General features: G+C 38.6%; 1 protein-coding gene across 1 annotated transcript in view; it reads left to right on the forward strand.

Annotated features, from left to right (window-relative positions):
• Window positions 1-15,369, forward strand: part of LOC118857149 (24-hydroxycholesterol 7-alpha-hydroxylase) — a 127,163-nt gene extending 111,794 nt beyond the window's left edge. Inside the window, exons 11-12 of the mRNA XM_036767791.1 lie at window positions 11,631-11,718; window positions 13,792-15,369. Coding sequence (XP_036623686.1) covers window positions 11,631-11,718; window positions 13,792-13,863 — 160 coding nt within the window. The 3' untranslated portion in view covers window positions 13,864-15,369. The remainder of the gene's footprint in view (window positions 1-11,630; window positions 11,719-13,791) is intronic.
• Window positions 15,370-20,400: the final 5,031 nt, after the last annotated feature.

Genomic DNA, 20,400 nt, shown 5'->3' on the forward strand with positions numbered 1-20,400 from the left:
CCTTAGTCCAGACCCAGCACTTTATCCGCTGAACCACCTAGCTGCTATTCTACTGTTTTGTGATCATTGTTACTTGGTCTTATTTCCATAGTCTTATTTTTTAAAATATAATATGGGTCATTGCGATCCCCGACAAGCTACGTCAGTCTCTCTCTATAGTTCTACCTTTATCTTTTTATCAAAACAATGTATGCTTGTGTCTTCACACTTTCATTCTTGAGAGCTATTCATATCTTTTAAAAGGTTAAACTGTTAGATCTTATCCATGCTTTCTCTGAACTCTTTGGAATCTACTTTTTCCAAACCTAGGGTTCATGTCAAGCTTTCCACTTTTCTGTATTGAAATCCATTCTGAAATTGTTTCATGCTGTCAAGATTGCCGCCATTTTCACTTATAGATGAGCAAATTGAGACCCCTGGAGTTTAATTGGCTTGTCTAAGGCCACCTAGATAATTAGCAGCAGTGCCAGCATTAGAATCCAAGGATCTTGACTTCTAATCTGGTGTTCTCTCCACCACCCCATGCTGTCTCAACATATCCTGAGCATTTCTTTCTTCAGACTTTTACTCATACTTTTCCTTATGACCCAAATGTCCTGCCTCCCCTCTCTACCTGTTGGAATCCCACTCATCATTCAGTTTCTAGCTTAAATGTCACTCCATGAAGCTATGAACCATCCCCCTTCCCCATCAAAAAATCTGGAAATTAGTTCTCTACCTTTATGCTACCATATGCTACTTTGTGCTTTCTCTAGAATCTTAGAGGTTTTGGAAATAGTCTATTCCAGCTTCTTTACTTTATGGACAAACAAAACAACACCAAAAGAGATTAAGTCACATTCTTAGATGGCATAGCTAGTTAGTGACAGTCAGGACTAGAATCCAGGTAGCCTTGCATATGCAAAAAAAAAAGATGAGTAGCATTTCAATTATAACCATTTGTGTGTACATGTTATATATCTTATATTAAAGTAAAAGCTCTTCAAAGATGGGAACTTCCTTTACTAGTCTTTATATCCATTACAACATCTAGCATGGTGCCTTGTACATAGTAGGGATGCAGCGAGTATGTGTTGAATTGAATTCACAAAATATCAATGCTTCAGTCAAACCCATAAAAAGAATCATGCAGGAGGCCAAGGACCCTGTAATCCATCTTATACCTGAACAGGTATCTCCTTCAAATTATCCCAGAAAAATCATCCTGCAGCCCCTGCTCGTGGACTTCTAGTAAGGGGAAACCTACTATCTTGAGAGTTAGACCGTTCTGCTTTAGGATATCTCAGTTAGTTGGAAATGTTTCTTTACATCTGCCTGAATTGGCTTCTCTTTAACAAGAGCCCATTGCTCTGTGGACCCAGTCAAAACAAATCTATTCCTTCTTCACTGTCAGCCTTTCACATACTTGAAGAAAGCTATCATACCCTACCTACAACTTCTGTCCCATAGATTAAACATCTGTTTCCTTTAGCCAGTCCTCATATGGGACATTCCCTCATCATCTTGGTCACCCACTTCTGGATGCATTCTTGCTTGTCAGTGTCCTTTCTAAAATGTGGGGCCCATATTTGAAACATAGATATTGTCTGGCCAGAGTAGAGTGCATCATTTCCCTTTTTCTGGACAACATAGTTCTTTTAACACTGTTGCTGGTAAGTAATTTTAGCTATGTCTGACTTTGTGTGACCTCATTTGGATTTTTCTTGGCAAAGATAGATTTCTTTTTCCAGCTCATTTTACATATGAGGAAACTGAGGCAAACAGGGTTAAGTGACTTGCCCAAAAACACGCAGGTAGTAAGTGTCTGAGGCCAGATTTGAAGTCAGGAAGATGAGTCTTCCTGATTCCAGGCCTTGCACTCTGTCCACTGCACCCTACTTGCCCATCTCTTAATACCTCCTAAGAACAATTTTGATTTTTGCCTGCTATATCACGTTGCTGACTTATATTGAACTTAGAATTAATTAAAGGTGCCACATTGGAAATATGCATAGCCTCTATCAGATTGCTTGCTGCCTTAGGGAGGGGGAAGGAGAGGCAGTGGAGCAGGGAGGGAGGGAGAGAGAAAAAAATTTAGAACTCAAAATCTTATAAAAGTGAATGTTAAAAATGAAAATAATTAAATTGCCACATCTTTTTTCACATAAATTGCAATCTCCATCCTATTTTTTCTAAAGTTAACTTCTTGAATCCAGCTTATCCTTGTCAAATTTTATCTTATTAGATTCCCCACCACAGTCACCACCATCATCACTACCACTCCAGTGTTCTATTATATAGTAGTCAGTGACAAAGTTGATTACATAATCCAGTTAAATGAATAATTTTTATTATTAGATATTAGATTATTCATTACTGAATTTTAGTCCAGCTCCCCACTGAAGTGCAGATATCAATTTTATAGCATTCCTATCAGATTGTTTTCCACTCATTATTTGAATGCTTGAATAGCATGATATAAAACCTAATAAGGCAACCTATTTAATTCTTCTTTTATTTCTATTCCCTTCCCCCTCTCCATGATCATAGTTGAGCATATGACTGTCAAAATCCTACCTTACATTGTAGACATATAACTTTTAATGGCCCATCCCTTCCTTTGACCAGAATATGAACTCCCACTTCCCAAAATAGTATTTTTTCTCTAGGTGACAACTTTTAAGTAGCCCATGGTGTTTTAGGGAAAATGGAGACAATCCGGAAGTATGTCAGAATCGAAAGGATTGGAAAAAGTCAGTCTTTCAACACACTTGTGGATGGGCAGCACGGGATAAACGAAAACACTCTGAGACCAGAGCTGAGTCCTGGCTCTGACATTTAATAGCTATTTGACCTTGTGCAAGCCACTCTCTGAGTCTCTCATCAGTGCAGTGGGGTTAAATAATATATTGCCTACTTCACTAGGTTGTTGTGAAAAATGTCACACAATGTAAATGTGAGCTGTAATTCTTCTTCCTTTCTTCCAGTCAAATACTCTTACTACCTAGCCCACTCTGCTTACAGCCATGAAACAGATTTATTTTCTTAAATGATTTGTGGAAGGAGGGAAGGTGTCATTTCCCCTTTAACTATAATAGTTATGTCCCAATATATAATGTTTGTGATAAATATGCATGTACGCTGCCTCCCCTGAACTCCAGGAAGAGATGATTCTATTTTCATAAGCTGCAGCTGTTGGCAACTAGGAATTTGCCTCAGGGCCTCTGCTCTTGGCAGCTCTGGAAGCTTTCCAAAGGATGTCATGTTTGCCAGCAGTAGTTTCAAAGTGGAAAAAAAGGGATCATGGGATCACACAGGGGTAAGAGGTGGATGACGGTGGGGGAAGTATTCGAGAGAAACATTTTTTCTTTGTTTGCTTTTCAAAAGGGAGAGTTGGGATTCAATCTCAAATTAAACTTATCAGAAACTAGAATGACCTTTCTAGGCTTACGTTCCACTCCTATCCCATGTGAACATCCTTAAGCCATACTATCCAAATTAATATCCTCTTCCTTTGCACATGAAAAAATCAAAGCCATCCACTGTGAGTTCCCTCTCCTCTCCAGCTCCATACTTCAGGTCATCTCAGCTTTATCCCTTAGACTTTCCTCCTTTGTTCCAGACCCAGATGATGAGGTAGTCCTCCTCCTTTCCAATACCAGTGGCCCTACTGTGGCTTTGATCCTATCCCTCCCATCAGGGAGCTTTCCATTTTGATCATCCCCCTTTTTCTGTCTAATTTTCTACCTTTCCTTTTCCGCTGGCACCTTTTGTGCTGTTTTCAAACATGCCTACATCTCTCTATCCTTAAAAATCACAAAAAAACCTTCACTCGACACATTCCCTCAGCCAGTTGCCCTGTATGACTCCTTGCTTGCACAGTCAAACTTCTAGCTTCTTCCTTACCTCCTACTTCAGCCATCATCTCTCTATAGTGTGTGTGTGTGTTCAGTCATTTTCAGTTGTCTTCACCTCTTCATAACACCATTTGGGGTTTTCTTAGCAGAGATATTAGAGTGGTTTGCCATTTCCTTCTCCAGCTCATTTTACAGATGAGGAAACTGAGGCAAACAGAGTTAAGTGACTTGCCCAGGGTCACATAGCTATTAAGTGCCTGAGACCATATTTGAACTCTGGAAGATGAATCTTCCTGACCCTAGATCTGGTTCTCTATTTACCATGCTACCTAGCTACATCTCTATAGATGACTCTCAAATCTACATATTCACCCTTCATCCCTCTCCTAAGTTCAAGTTCCACATATCCAACTGACAGCTGGATATCTCCACCTTGACATTATATAGACATCTAAAACTCAGTGGATTAAAAATAGTAGTCATGATCTCTTTCTTTAAACCAGCCCCATAACCAGGATGCTCTCCTTCATTACCTCCCCCTCTTGCAAGCTCTAGCTGTTCCCAGGATCAGCTCAAGTACCACCTCTTTCAAGAAGCCCAGTTGTTAGAGTCTCCTAAATGCTGTATTTTTATTTTGTATATATCCTGTGTTCAGACTAGTTGCTGATCTTCATTTGTTAGAGAGGATTTTCTGAAAGAAGTTTCCTTACACCTATGAAGTGACAAGTCTGGACAAAAACGTATCCATTTTTCATTCATGTGGGGGCATATTTAATTTTTAACGTAAGCTCTTTGAGGGAGGGAACGATTTCATTTTTATATTTGTATCTTTAATGCTCAGTGCAATGGATGGAATATACAGGCTTAATAAATGCTTGCTAGTTATGTCAGTGCTCCTTTTTCTTCAAGGGACAGCCAGTGTCCCAGGTGAAACCTTATCTGACTGACTTCAGTAATCTCTCCCTTTCTAAATTTCATCATTTATTGTCTCTACCCCTCATTTCACATTTAGCGCACACTATCTTGATTTTCAAAAAATGCAGTGTAGTGTTCATTCATTCAGAGAACACTTATTAGGTGCCTACTATGTGCAAAACACTTTGCTAGATACTAATAATGCAAAGAGGAAAAAGGACAAAGTCCCTGCACTCAAGGTTTTTGCATGCTTTTGTGGAGATATAAAAAATATGTACACAGATAAATAAATACACATTAGGATGTGTTGGGGCAAAAAAGAGAATCACACTATCTACTTAGGAAAAGGTAAGGAGGGAGAGAACATTTTCCCCAGAAGGGAGAAGAGGGAAGGCTTCATGGAGGAGATGCTACCTAAGCTTATGCTTGTAGGAGAATTCTGAAAGGCAGAGACAATGTGTGAGAGCAATCCAGGTGTGCGGGAAGACCTGCCCAAATGCATAGAGGCAAGAGGTGGCATAGGGAGTTTAAGGAACAGCTAATAGTCTAATTTATAACATAGAAGACACTGAGGGGGGTGATGTGAAATAAATATGAATGGAGAGGTTAGAGTCATATTGTGAAGGTGCTTAAATGCCAGGCTAATGAGTTTGTATTTTATCCAAATGAGAATAGTGACTGAAGGTGTTTTTAAAAAGAGTATTAGGGTCTGATCTCTATCTTAATAAGATTTACTTTTATGGAGGATGGATTGGGGAGATAGTAAGATCAGTCAAGGTATAGTGTAGTAGTCTAGGTGAGAAGTAAGGAGGGCCTGGACCAGGCTGGTGGAATTTCAGTGATTGTTTTTGTAGTCTGTCTCCTTTGTTCTGGCTTTATTCCCTTCCCTGCGTAGTCTTGACCCCACAGTTAACCATTCATCAAAGCACTGTCCTTCAAACGTGAGTGCTTTGTCTCCTTGTGCTTCTTTTGTTTACATCTTGCTGGTCTTCAGCTCTGCACCACCCTTGCCTGACTGAATCCTTGAAAGGAATGGATATGAGAGAGATTGTGAGAATCAACAAACAGGACTTGGCATCCAATTGGATGTACAGGGTTGAAGACTCAGAGAGGAATTCAAGATTTCATGCTAGGATGACCAGGATGCTAACCTCAACAGAATGAGCAAAAGTAGGAGAAGGGGCAGGATGAGAAGTGGAAAGAGAGTGAGAAGGGAAAGTGTTCAGTGCAGTTTTGGATATGTCGAACTTGAGGTACTGGCAAGAAATCCATGTGGAGATTCTCAGAAGATGTGGGATCCTTAAAGTTCTGTGATGAAATTTGGGTCAGATACATAGATGCAAAAGTCTTCTGTGAGGAGGATAAATGAATCCATGGGAATGAGAGACTTCTGTGATTTCTACATTTAAAACCTGGTAAAAGGAATGAATGAATAAAAGAAAGAATGAATGTGAATGAAATGAAATTTAAAAAAAAAAATTATTGGTGTTTATTATGTGCAAAGCATCGTATAAGCCCTGGGGTTGCAAATAGAAAATTAAGACTGAACTAACTTTCCTGTAGTTCACATAGTAAAAAGGGAAGACTACATATTTAGCAGCTTTCTTCTGTGAGTCAGATGAAGAGAATACAGTAGCAAAGAATATGATAATATATCTTCTCTAATGTCAATTGTCAATAATAGAACCACATCGATTTCTGATATTGAACCATTGGACAGTGACAAGTCCTTTAGTGGTAAGAACTATCTTTTGCAGTTTTTAGTAACTGTGGCTTCTGAGGTGGACCAGTGCCTGCGGATGAATTTGCTGTGCACATTTCCACAGGAGTTACTCCCTTAGAGAAAGATGATGAACCAGTGAAGGAGATTGAGAAGGAAGACTCATTGGAGCAGAAATCAAGAGAGCACTGTTAACTGAAGCCAATTCAGTAACCACGAGAAGGGGAGTGGTCAGCAGGGTCGAAAATTCCAAAAAGGTCAGGGGAAATATGGACTGAGAAGACGACTGAATTTTTTACATTTCTCTTTGTATCCCCAGAGCTTAGAACAGTTTAGCCCATGTCTTACACTTAATAAATGTTCATTTATTTATTGTTTACAGGATTATCAACATAAATCTATAAGTATGCAGGCAGAGGTATAGGTAGAATGAACTCACTAAGGGAGGAGGGAGGTCAGTAGGTGTTAGCCACAAGGATCCGGATTGGGTGATGTAATCAGATGAAATGAACCTCGAAGGAAGAAAAGTGGTTGCAGATGAGATTAGCAGAGTTTCTAGGAAATCTTCTGACTCTGTAAGTCAAAGGTTTTGAGAGAAGGAGGAGTCAGCCTTGGAGAGGAAGATTAAAAGTTGTGTTCAGGACTAAATCAAATTTTAATGAGGACTAGAAAATGGAAGGAGATAAAGATGAAATGAAGAGATCTAAAGTGGTTAACAATAAAGTTCTAGAAGAAACAATGAAAGGGGAGATAGATGGAGTGGGATTCTGCTAGAAATAGGGGTAAGATATGAGGAGAGGTATTTGGCAGTATTGAATCAAAATTAGAAGAGGTGAGATTCTGCTAGCCAGAGTAGAGGAAGAGCATCACATTTGGAGAAGCTCATAGATTTAACAAACTCAAATTCCCGTATAGTAAAATGACCTGGATCCTTGTCCCAGCTCTGTGTTGAGAAAAGGGGACTTTATGTCTCTGGGGCTCAGTTTCCTAATTTGAAAAATAGGCAGGCTGGACCATCAGCTTTAACTTTATAATTAATCTATGAACATCTTTTGTAAGATTCTTGAAGGTATTTCTTTTTTCCCCTACACCTAATTAAATGAGTGCCTTGTATATAGCAGGTGCTCACTAAATATTTGATGTTGAATTCAGCAAGTATTTATTATGCACCTTCATAGGAAAAACAAACAATTAAAGGTTATTTACAAAACATTAACACATTTATATTTTCATCAACTTTGTAATTATGTAATGTTCTTATAGGAGTGATAAATCTGCTATGAATAATAACTTTTGTTATTTTTAACTTTTCTGACATTAGAAATAATTGGAAAAAATTGTAAAATAATTATAGTTCATTGTGCTTCTGAATAGTGAATATATCTCTTTTTCTTCCTTCTTTCTTTTTCCCTTCCTTCCTTCTTCACCTCCTCCCTTCCCTTTTTACTTTCCTTCTCTTTTTTCCCTCCTCTCCTTCTCTCCCTAACCCTTTCCTTCAGTGTAGGAAAACAGAATATTACTGTCTATTAGAGGTCCTTAGGGGACCTACTTTAATGAATGGATGGAAATTAATTTAAATTACCATATCAATTTGTTATATAAATAAGTGCTTCTAAAATTCTTTAAAATGTTTGTATTCCCATATATAGCTTATGCATCTTTCCTTTCAATCTCGGTCACATTATTAATTGCTCAGCAAAATATCTTTTTCATAGATTCAAATAGAACCCTATATTCAGGAATAATATACGTGTTGGTATGATGTAGCTAAATGAACATTGACTCTTGGGTTTCTTTTCTTTGTTTGAGCTCTCATTTTATCTGTGTGACCTTGGGCAAGTGTGGTGTTTAAAAAATCAGACATACTTTCTGGGTAATTAACCATTTTATTAATAAGGCTAGCATGTTTATTAATCAGAGTAGATCAGTGGCCCTCTTGAATGCCAAAGACCCCTCATGGAAGTAGGCTCACAGTTTATATGCTCTTCAAAAAGTAGGTGTCCCTGAGAGTGACACTCAACTCTGATTGGTTAACAGTTAACGAGCAAATGAACATTACAATGAGAGGCTGGGCAGTGAGGTCTTGGGATACATGACTTGGATCACCCAAATCTTGGCCAAAGACACTTATCTATTTTCATGTCACCTCTCTGACAAAAGGGAAAATCAACACTTTCCCAGACCTGCTTGAGTGAACACAATGAGTAGGGATTCTCCCGTTAGCCCAAACTTAGGGTTTCTTTTGCTGTCTAATTAAACCTTGGCCCGTGTAAGTCTTTGCCTAAGATGTTCCATACTGTTGATTTCTGGATGAGGAAGTAGAAAAGAGGAAAAACCTTGGTTCTAATTCAATAATTTGTTATTAATCCAAGAGAGAAATAATCATTTCTCTTGCAGTCACTTTGTTTCCCTGGGCCTCTACATCCATATCTGTTGATTTGACTAGAATCATAGCATTTTAGAGTTGGGGACCTTGGAGATCATCTATTCTAATCTCTTCAAGGAATTTAAGTGACTTTTTAAGGTCACATCAGGAGAGCTCTGAAGGTTTTTGTTTTTATTTTTATATTTAGTGCCTTCCTTCTATTACAGAGACTTACAAGAATTTCAGAAACCTTCTGGTTCAGCACCAAAGAATCCCCACTAGAACATACTGAACAAGTGTTTGTCTAGCATCTGCCAGAAGACCATACCTGAGGGTGGAGCCATCTACCAAGGCAGCCTATTCTACTTTGAGATGGCTCTGACTGTTAGAAAGGTTTTTTCTGATATCAGGTCTAACTTTTACCTTTTGCAACTTTCACTCAATGCTTCTGTCCTCTGGAGCTAATTGCTCCTCCATATGACATCCCTTCCAATGTGTGAAGGCAGTTATCTTGTCCTCTTTTTGTCTTCTCTATGGTAACAGCCCTAGTTCCTTCCACCTCAGCGCATATGGACTTACAGCCCACCACCACCCTGGAGATTTTCTTCTGGCTGCCCTAGAGCTTGTTAATATCTTTCTTAAACTGTTCTGCCCTGAACTGAACAAAGCACTCCAATCGTGGTCTGAGTAGGACAGAGGGACTATCATCTCCTTGTTTCTGGAAACTTTACCTCTCAGTGTAACCCAAAAGTGCATTCAGGTTTTTGGCTACCACACTATCCTGCTGACTCATTGAATGTGCAGTCCACTAAAACCCCTAGATCTTCTTCAGACAGACCACTGTCAAACAATGCCTCCATCTGCTTGTGTTTGTGAAATTTGGGGGTTTTGGGGTTTGTTTGTTTTTGGTAACTCAAAGGTAAAGCTTTATATTAATCCTTTCGGATTTCATATTATTAGATTTCATTTCAATGTTCTAGCTTGTCGAAATCTTTTTGGATCCTGATTGTATATTCCAGTTTTGCATAATTATCACAGAATCATAGAATTTCAGATTCAGAAGAGCACTTAGAGATCAATCAACACTCTCATTTTGCATTTGAGGAAGTCAAAGCCCAGAGTCACAGAGGGTGGTATGTTTTTAGAACTGAAGTCTTCCTCCCAACTCCTTGTTTCCAATCCAGTGCTTCTTCCACATTTCCAGTTGAGGCTGAAAGAGGTTTGCTGGATGACTGTAAGTTGACATTGGCTGTGTATCACCCTGAGATCTAAAAACTGCTGGATGTTTGGAGATGGCTTAATGCTAAAACAAACAAACAAACAAACAATAAATATATGAATAAATGAATAAATAAAATTGGTCAGTTAGGTGACTGAGAATAACAGGCATGGCTATGTCCTGATATTTATTAGCTGTGTGACCCTGGCCAAGTCACTTAACCTCGTTTGCATCAGTTTCCTCATCTGAGAAGGAAATGGCAAACCACTCCAATATCTTTGCCAAGAAAACCCCAAATGAGGTCATGGATAGTCGAGCTCCACTGAAGTGGTCAAACAGTAATAATGTCCTGAAGATATACTTGTCTTAGTCTAGTGACTGAGGGCCTCAGTTTCCCATAAAATGAGAGGGTTGAATTGTTTTATTTTTTGGTGAAACTTACCTGATTCTGTGATTGTTCCAGTTGAAATGAGCTGCTCCTTCTCTAGATACAGTTCTGCTAGGTGCCAACTCCAAGGAAAATGGAGAGTTATATCACAAGAAGTGAAATATATAAAAGCCTCTAAGGACCTTTATCAGCTTCTTTCGAAATTCAACATAGCATGCTTTATTGCAAATTGTTAGTAAGAGTAATTTTGACACACTATAGTTGGGAGAAATGCTGAGACTTCAGAGAAATAAGTAAGAATGCTTTGTCCCAGAGCTGCTTAATTTAGATCTCATTATTAACTAGACTAGAAAGGTTTTATTTTTTAGAATTTGGGAAACAGTAGTAGTGTTGTAGAAAGAACATTGGTTTGGGAGTAAAAGGATCTGGGTTCAAATCCTATCATGGACCTTAGCTTTCTGGGCCTTCCCTTCTCATTTGTAAAACAAGGGGGTTAAGACTAAATGATCTCCAAATGTCTTTTCCAGTTGCCTGTTTTATTATCTACAAAATACATTGTCTTCAGTGTTTGTTATTATACAGAACTACATTTGCAACGTGAAGATTATGGAAAATTGATATAGTATCCATCTGGATCATAATAATACTTAGATTTCTCAAGCTTTGATTTGCATGTGTGTGCATGTGAAAGGGGAAGAGACTAGATTCATGATTTCATTAGTGTGTGGAATTCCCAGTATGGAAACTCCTTCCACAGATGCAGACCAGCGATGTCTAAATTTAGACGTTTGCCCGTGGGCAGTGATTAGTTAAGTGATTTGCCCACTGTCATGTAAGTGATGTATCAGAACCAGAACCCGAACACAGGTCTTCCTTGAATGCAAAGCCAGCCCTCTCTTCACTATGCCCTGGCCTCTTTCAGGTCCTGATTAACCTAGAATATTTTCCAGATGGTTTCAGGGGACAAATAAAAAAAATCTAATTCTCTGGCCTCAGACCAGGTCATTCATATGTTTAATGGAGCAAAGAAATATTAAATTGTTTACTTATTTTCCCTCACTGATGCAAGTTTATACTAAGGAAGATGGAAGATAAAATGTCAAACATATTTATATATTTTCTGGACTCTCTGTGTTTGTGAATTACATGCCTCACATTATCTTGACTATATTGCCTTTGCCTTTTAGGTGGCTTGCTCTGCTGGAGATTGAAATCTTTGTTGCCTTAGTATTTTATAAGTATCAATTTAATCTGCTGGATCCCTTTCCAAAAGAGGTAAAAAATCCAGTTTTTTATTTAGTTTTTATTTATTTTAAAATGTTTTATTGCTTCCATAAATTCAACATTTATAACAAATAATAATAAACCAGCATTCAGACCAACTGTGGAATAAGTCTCCAACCAAGCCCCTCTCCCCCATCTTGTTAATCATATTAATCAGATGGAAAGGAAAAAAACCCAACATTACTAGCATGATTTAATAAATAAAATAATTAAAAATTAATTAAATAGAAAACAAAATATGATGCATGTTCTCTGTGTCTCCTTCCAGATCTGTAGGCACATTTTAATCGTGTTGTTTACTTTTGCTTTCTAAGGGGGCAGAGTGGATAGAATCAGGAAAACTTGAACTTAGATCTTGCCTCAGACACTGACTGCTTGGCTTTAGGGAAGATACTTAATCTCTCTAGCCTCAGTTTCCTCAATTATAGAATGGAGATAGTAATAGAACCTATCTTACAGTGTTTGAAGGACCAGATGAGATAGTAGTCAGATGTTTGGTAGATGATGTTAACTATTATTATTATTATTATTATTATTATTATTATTATTATTATTATTATTATCTCCTGTCATAAGGGATAGGGACTGGGCTTCTGATATCATCAGGAAAGGGAGTTTATGGGTAAGGGGATTTCTTCTACTATTGCCAATCTTCACTTTTTCTCCAATTTAGAGTCTTAGAGAGTCACCAAGAACACCGAGCAGCTAAGAGACCTGCCCAGGGTCACAAACCCTATGTATTTCAGAAGTAAGACTTGAACCCAGATCTTTTTGGCTCTAGGAGGTGCCTCAGTGTTACAGTGGCTAAAGGGCTGGACCAGGAGTCAGGAAGCAATAGGAAATAACTCTGCTAGCCTTAAAATAACATCGACGTCCAAGTGTGCTGATGTGTTTTCAGCTGCATGCAGTTTTACTGGAAGTATCAGGGGCAGGGCCAACTTTTACATAGGCAAGCTACCTGTGTGACATAAGGGGCACTAAGAAAGCTCCAGTTACCAAAACAAGTCTCCTTCCTTGTCTGATAGGGTCTGAAATTCCCACCATCGGAATTATCAACAAGGCAAGCATAAAAGGCAGGATCATTGTCCTCTGAAGGCTACAGTTAAAATGTATACATATATGTCACCTCTCATCGTTCCCTGCTAGTACAGTTTAGTTTATTAGATTATCTGTTTGTTACCTAGCTTATAAAGTGGTACAGTACATGTCTGTGCCAATGTAGGATCTCCTATACCAAAGGTGACACCTGATGGGATGATGATAGTATAGGGAATTGTCATTTGGGGAATGGAGAAAGTATTGAGAGTATATGATAAAACCTGGGTATCTGGGAAAAGCATATGGGTAGTGGATCAGAGAAGACAAACCGATGATAATGGAATATGGCAGGTGAACCAAAGATCAGTTGATATTAATTATTAAACATAAAGTCTTCAGATGAGAAATATAGTTTATGAAAGTGAATACAGCTGCTTAAGGAGAAGGGATTTGGGTGTCTGGACCAAGGCTCAATATTTAGGAATGATAGACTCTTGGCCAGGAAAGGAGTATATCTAGTGAGAGTTGGTTTAAAAAAAATGCTTTCTCCCGAAGTCCTCATATAAATCTTACCAGAAGAGGAGAGAGAGGGAGAAAACTGCCTGTTATTTTTCTGTAGACCTATCTATCTATTGATCTCTGAGTAAGAGCAAAAGAGCAAGAATGGAAGAGAAAAGGATGGGGGTGGGGGGAAAGAAACAGAAGACCATATGTCTTTCTTAAGAAGATCAGACAACTTAAAGAGGCCCATAAACCAGAGGACTGGCCCCAGCCATACCTTAAATTGTCCACCAGGGCCCCAAGAGGGATTACAATCTAAATCATGACTCATCCCACCCCACCATGGCCAAAATCAGCCTAACATTGATGCTGAAGTTTAAGAAAAAATAAAAAGACAAGCCAAAAGCTGTGGAATCTAAATGTATACCTTCTAAGAAAATAGAGAACAAATAAAGTTAGGGTTAATTGAATCACTTGTTTCCATGCTGACTTGTTTAAATAATTCTACTCAATTTCTGTTTTCAGAATTTTAACCAGTTAGTGGGCGTCCAGAAGCTATCGACACCATGCCGGGTGGAATATAAATGCAGAAAATAAAAGTGTATTTATCTAAGAACTGGACCAATACCTAAGCAGAGAGATTTCCGAAATGTCCTAAAGCCTGTGTTGCCGTACTCGCTAGACTAATGCGCTTCACACCTCAGGGTATCTTAGTTAACTTTGTATAACTAGGTGAAATTTTTGTTTTTATCTAGTCTAATTATTCATTAAATTGGTATTAATTAAATTGGTGTCTCAGCAATGGGCAAAGTAAATGTAAATGTAAAAGTAAATACAGTCCCAGTTTGACAGAGAACTGGAAGTGTTGTAAAAATATTAAAAAAACAAATAACTTTTAAAAGCAGCTTTTTCCGGTATAACATGATACAGTATTGCTTTAGATTGATTTTTTTTTACTTGAATTCTCTGAGCTCCTTGAAAAAAGCCCACAAAAGTATAATGTTTGTTTCAAAGGAACTTATTTCGTGTTGTATTCTGAATAATTGTCAAGTAATGAAAAAGTAGCAGAGGCTGCATGGTACAATGTGGAGGCCTGACCTTGGATTCAGTAAAACCTGGGCTTCAGTCTTGCCTCTGACACATCCTGGCAGTGTGACCGTGGCTGAGTGCCCAGACAGCTTTCTGAGACTACAAGTCATTCTGCATCAATGAAGGGAATTTCCATACTAGAAATTTCTATACAATTGAAATCCTAGAACTGGATCAGTCCCCGCTTCTTTCCGCCCCCTCCACCCCCAAAAAAGGATGGGAATTCTGATTTGGATGATACTATGCTGGGCATATGTAGCACTTGTACTATTATGTTCGTTATAATTATTAATATATCCAGAACTTAAAATGCATCCACTAGTAAATTTTATGAAGATATATTTTATATAGCAGCTAGGTACCACAATGGATAGAGTGCTCAACTGAAATCAGGAAGACCTGAGTTCAAATGTTGCCTTTATTTATTAGATATGTAACCCCGGGCAAGTCACTGAACCTCTTTGACTCAGTTTCCTCATTTGTAAAAGGAGGATAATAACAGCACCTATTTCACAAGGTTGTTGTGAAGATCAAATAAGATCCTATCTCTGAAACGCTTAGCACAATGCCCAGAACATAGTAGACCCTTAATGAATGTTTATTCTTTCCCCTGAGATTATTTATGAATATTATTAGTTTAATTCAATTGAATTTGGTGATAGATTGTAACTTCTTAGAGTTCTTTTCATTGTGCCTTCTGCATAGTGGGTGATCAATAAAAAAATTACTGCTTTATTAATTGATAGTCAAACTGAAGTCAGTCTTTCAGTCTTTTGCAGCGTAGAATGGTACTTAAACCTGGAGGATAAGATTATAACAACCAGACAAGGCTAAATTGATTTTGAATGTAACTGTTTATATTATAAGCCTCCTGAATGTACACTGTGAATCGAAGAAAAAGACTTATTCTTTGTATGGGACAAGAATGTAATGGCGATCTCAAGGAAGGACTTGATGTGGCCACGTTAATGCTGGTGCCTCATTCCTTTCATAATAAATACATTTTTCTTTTCAGCATGCTTTCCTCTGATCATTTTTTTTGTTCTGCTTTGCCTCACTTTTAGTGGCATTTAGGAGAAAGTTAGTATTTTTTTCACTAAACTATAGTATAGTCACGAGCAGTTACTCCCTAGGACACACCTCTAGGAGGAGCCCTTCTAAGGCCCTGGGGCCCAAAGACTAAAGGAGCCTAGGGCACCAAATCGTCCATATAGAGCTAGAAGGGAACTTTGTGGTCACCTAGTCCAACCCCATCTTTTACAGATGAGAAAACTGAGGTGCAGAAACGCCTCACTTAAGGTCATACAGATTAGAAGAACAAGGGCCAGAATTTGAAACCAGATTCTCCACCTCCAGATCTAGCCCATATTCTGTTGTAGGCATGTGAGTGTCACAGTGGATAGAGCTCTAGGTTTGGAGTCAGAAGGGCCGGAGTTGAAATCCCACCTTAGATAATTACCTTGGCCAGATCATTAACCAGCGTCTCAATTTCCCTAACTGTAAAATGGGGATAATATTAGCACCTACTTCACAGGATTGTGGTGAGGTTCAAATGAGAGAAGATACAGAGCTTTGCAAACCTTAAAGTGTCATGTTAATGCTAGCTATTATATTACATGATCTGTCTACATGGAGCAGCTAGGTGGCACAGAGCAGTGAGTGCCAGGCCTGGAATCAGGAAGACTCTTCCTGAGTTCAGTTCTGGCCTCAGACACTTACTAGCTGTGTGACCCTGGGTAAGTCGCTTAATCCTGTGTGCCTCAGTTTCCTTATCTGTAAAATGAGCTGGAGAAGTAAATGGCAAATCACTCTGGTAACTTTGCCAAGAAAACCCCAAATGAGGTCATGAAGAGTTGGACACAACTGAACAACAGGTGTTTATGTGAGTTCAGAGGCCTCACCTAACTCTGAAATCGCTATGTTCTGTTCCCTTCCTCTTCAACCAACCTTGAAGTCAGAGCAACCTTTGAGGTGATAGACTTTACCTGTCAGGTTCTGCCAGCTAAAGAAAGAATATTTATAAGTGTTCTCAGCGACCTTTTAAAATTCTAGCAAAACACTTCATTTGCATATGATAGATACCCACTTCAACTAAACTTAAAAGAGTCAACCCCCTTACTGATAATCACACAGTTCATGTGACTAGTTGAAATGAAAGTCAAAAGTCCATTGAGGGTCACAAGGGAAATGGTCTGCCTAGGATTCTTTTTTCTGTAAGAATAGACATTGAATAGTCTTTGCACTTTAGTGAGAGAAAGAGACCGCTCAGGAAACCTGTTCCTTCTGGATTTGACAAAGAATAAGGGAACTCTTACTGAAATTGGTTCCACTGGCCAGGAGCCATAATTTTTGTTTGGAAGGCTACATACGCTTTAAAATTGTTTTTTTTTAAATTCCTAACTTAATATAGATTTGAATTTACTGGAATCTTTTCTGGAAATAGTATGACAATTTCCTCCGATGTTTAAATTAAACCCTTTTACCTGACATCAGAATTAATTCTTCAAAATATGAAAACAATTTCACAGGCTATGACTTTGCTTCTGCTGGGCAGCCTATTTCCAACTGATGGCTTGGTGGCTAAAAACCATGTTGTAAGAGTGTTGGCCTGAATATAAATTGTACTTTCCCTCTACATAAGATTTTTGTAAAGGTTATGTGTGGCTTATAATGAGTGTTCTTTTTTCCAGCATGTACATGAACGTAGGAGAAGCAGAGTGGCACAGGGGGTATTGGGCCACTCTTAGAGTCCAGAAGGCATGAGGCAAGACCTGCCTCTAATCCGGGGATCACAGGCCTGCCTCTAATTGAGGGATCACAGGCAAGTCATCTAAGATTCCAAGATATAGGTCAGCTTCTGATCTGTGTAGAGGGAGAGCTTTCTGCCTTAGGATTTCTTTAGACAGAGGAAATCAGAGGTTTAGACCGAATAACAACAAAAGCAGCAAGAAACCCCCGTGCGTATAAATGTGTATATAACATGTAGAAATACAGTATATATAATGAGGGGTGCCTGTGCATGTGTTTGGGCAACGGTGAGTTCAGGATGGAAAGGGAGACAGGTCTTTGGATGGGTCAGTGTCTGCAAAGGGTAAAGATTTAAGGAATTGTTGGAATGATGGATGCTCTCACCCCTGTGAAGGTCATTAGGGAAAGGTTAATAAATCATAGGAATTTTTGTTGACATTTGGAAAAGACCTGTGTTCATCTAGTCTAATCCGTGCTTGAAAAAGAATTCCTTCTATAGCATAACCCAACAACTGAGCACCTTTGCTGAAGTGACAGAAAACCCAGTGATTCCTGATGCTACTCATTTAACTTCTGGATGGCTCTAATTGTTATAGACCCATTCCTGCTATTCAGCCTAAATTTACCTTTTACATCTTGAACCTACTCCTTGTGCACCATCACCCCCACACCTCCAACTCAGCCAAACAGAACAAATCTCTTCCATGTTAATTTACTTCCATTATAATTCTTCATGTGTGGTAGAGTCTTGTAATCACTTAGATTGGTGTGGGCGTGATAAAGCAAGCTTTTATCCCACCAAGCACCAAGAGTTGTGGTCTGTCTATGCCCCAAGATAGTTAGAGTGATTTTGGTCAAATCATAGATCAGTTACGGAACATAGCTTAGAGGAGACATATCAAAATGGTATAAGAATGCAATGTAGTTTCAAAATGTTATCACTTATACCTACCAAGAATTGACATCTGAGCAAATAATGGATTGCTTGATGAAAAAAATTAATTTCTCATATTAGTATTTTATTTTCAGATAATCAGATTAAATTACTAAAATATCAAGGATGTCAAGTGTTTTATGAAAGTTGCTGTTTTGTTTATTCATTAATGAAATAGCTCTTTTAGTCATATTATTAACTTCTGCAGAGTTCTTGCCTTAAATATTTTAGTAGATCAAGGAGTATCTTGGGTGAAGATCTAGAAGATCATTTAAAAATACAATATAATACAACAAATACAAATTAAATTCATTTGAATGTGAATTCATGTGAACATCATTGCTTAAAATCCAATGAGTCCAGTCAGGTTTGATGGACCCGTTTGTCGCTGAATCTCTTAATGGGACACTGTGAGCAGAGTTGAAGAAATAGTGAGGAAGGAGGAATAAGGAGATGTGGATTCTACTCCTGGCTCTACCATTTACTGATTGTGCTACTTTGGGTAAATCACTTCTCTTCCCTCAGATTCATTTTCCTCCTCTGTAAAGTGAATGAGTTAGACTAAATCATTCCAAAGGTACCTTCTTAGCTTTGACCTTTTGATTCTATCATTCACTTAATCTACAAAAGGCATGGAACATTTTTTTTTATCAGGACTGATGTTGTGTTCCTGTTCTGTTCATTAACAATGAAGACAAGTCCTGGCAGAACTGATTTCTTAGGGCTTGTTTTCCCTGCCTCTAAAAGTAAAGAAAACAAAGGCCCAAAATAATCTCCCAAAAAAACAACATTGATTTCCAAAAAGCTCTGTGTGTTGAATAAAGAGGATATGAATGGCATACAAGAACCTTGCTCTATAAATAAATATGAGTTACAGCTTACATTTTCAAGAAAGGAGAGAAGGGAATGGACACACGTGGTCAAGAATCCTGGTTTCTTGGCCTGCTGCTAATGTAATTTATTGTACAGCCTAAGGCAAGAAACAGAAACATTGACTTTATGGTTGCCTGCCTGCTGGTAACCAGCAAGTGGGGTTTTCTTCCATTTCTGACTGTGTGCATCAGGAAAAGAGGGGCAAAGTCCAACTGGAAGATTAACTCCGAGCATAGCTCCTTCTTCTGCAACAGGCTATTGGAATACTGTAGTTGGCTCAGCTGGAGTGAAAAAAAGATCTTATTTTTTCATTCCTTTTTCACTTCTTAGTAAGGTCTACTACGTATAAAACCATCTTTCACATCTGGCTTGTGCACTAACTAGGGAAGATGATGATAGAGGTGGCCCATTTTTTTGTGTGTTTTGTAAATAGTGTTTTATTTTTTCCCCCAGTTACATGTCAAGAAAATTTTTAATATTCATTTTACAAGTTTTTTGAGTTCCAAATTTTTCTCCTTCCCTCCCTCCCTTCCCCTCTTCTGAAAATGGTAGTCAGTTAAACATAGCTAATATATGTGCTATCATGTAAAACATGTTTCCATATTAGTCAAAGTTGTGAAAGAAAAAACAGTTGAAAAGGGGAAAAACATGAGAAAGCATAAAGTAACTGAAAAAAATATGCTTCAGTCTGCATTCAGAGTCCATCAGTTCTTTATCTGGATGTAGATAGCATTTTCCTTCTTGAGTCCTTTGTGCTTGTCTTGGATCATTGTACTGCTGAGAAGAGCTGAGTCATTCATAGTTGATCATCACACAATGTTGCTGATCAGTCTGAATAGAATTCTAGTTTTCCTGGTTCTGCTCACTTCACTCAGCATCAGTTCATTAAAGTCTTCCCAGGTTTTTCTGAAATCTGCCTGCTTATAATTTCTTAAAGCACAATAGTATTCCATTACATTCGTATACCACAACTTGTACAGCTATTCCTCAATTGATGAGAATCCCTTCAGTTTTTACTATTTTGCCACCAAAAAAAGGACTGCTATAAATATTTTTGCACATGTGCGGCCAGAATGGCCTTTGTTTTCTTTGAGTGACTCAGCTTACCTCATTGAGCCTCGAGGGGTGCTGGGGCTTGCTCTTCCGGGGCAGGAAGCCCAGCAACCATGCCAGGAAGCAGAGAACTTCCTGTGTGATGAGTCATGGGGCTGGGTGAGGGGAGGTGTTAACTCCAGAGCCATGCCCTGTTGGGTGTTAACCTGGTCTACGTTAGGGGGAGGGGCCAAGTCAAGAACCAATCGGCCCTGGTCATTCAGGCAGCCCTTGAGGATATCAAAAACTCTATAAGAGGGGAGAGGACAGCTTGAAGATCCCTCTTTCCTTTTCTGGTTGGCTCGCAGCTGTGGGGAGCTTGACTCTGGGCCAGCCCTTGCTCTCGGGCTGAGCCCAGATGTTGGTAACTATGAATTGTATTGGGTCTGTCTGTTGAT

This window comes from Trichosurus vulpecula, chromosome 7 (assembly GCF_011100635.1).
Source record: "Trichosurus vulpecula isolate mTriVul1 chromosome 7, mTriVul1.pri, whole genome shotgun sequence".
NCBI classification, from domain to species: Eukaryota; Metazoa; Chordata; class Mammalia; order Diprotodontia; family Phalangeridae; genus Trichosurus; species Trichosurus vulpecula.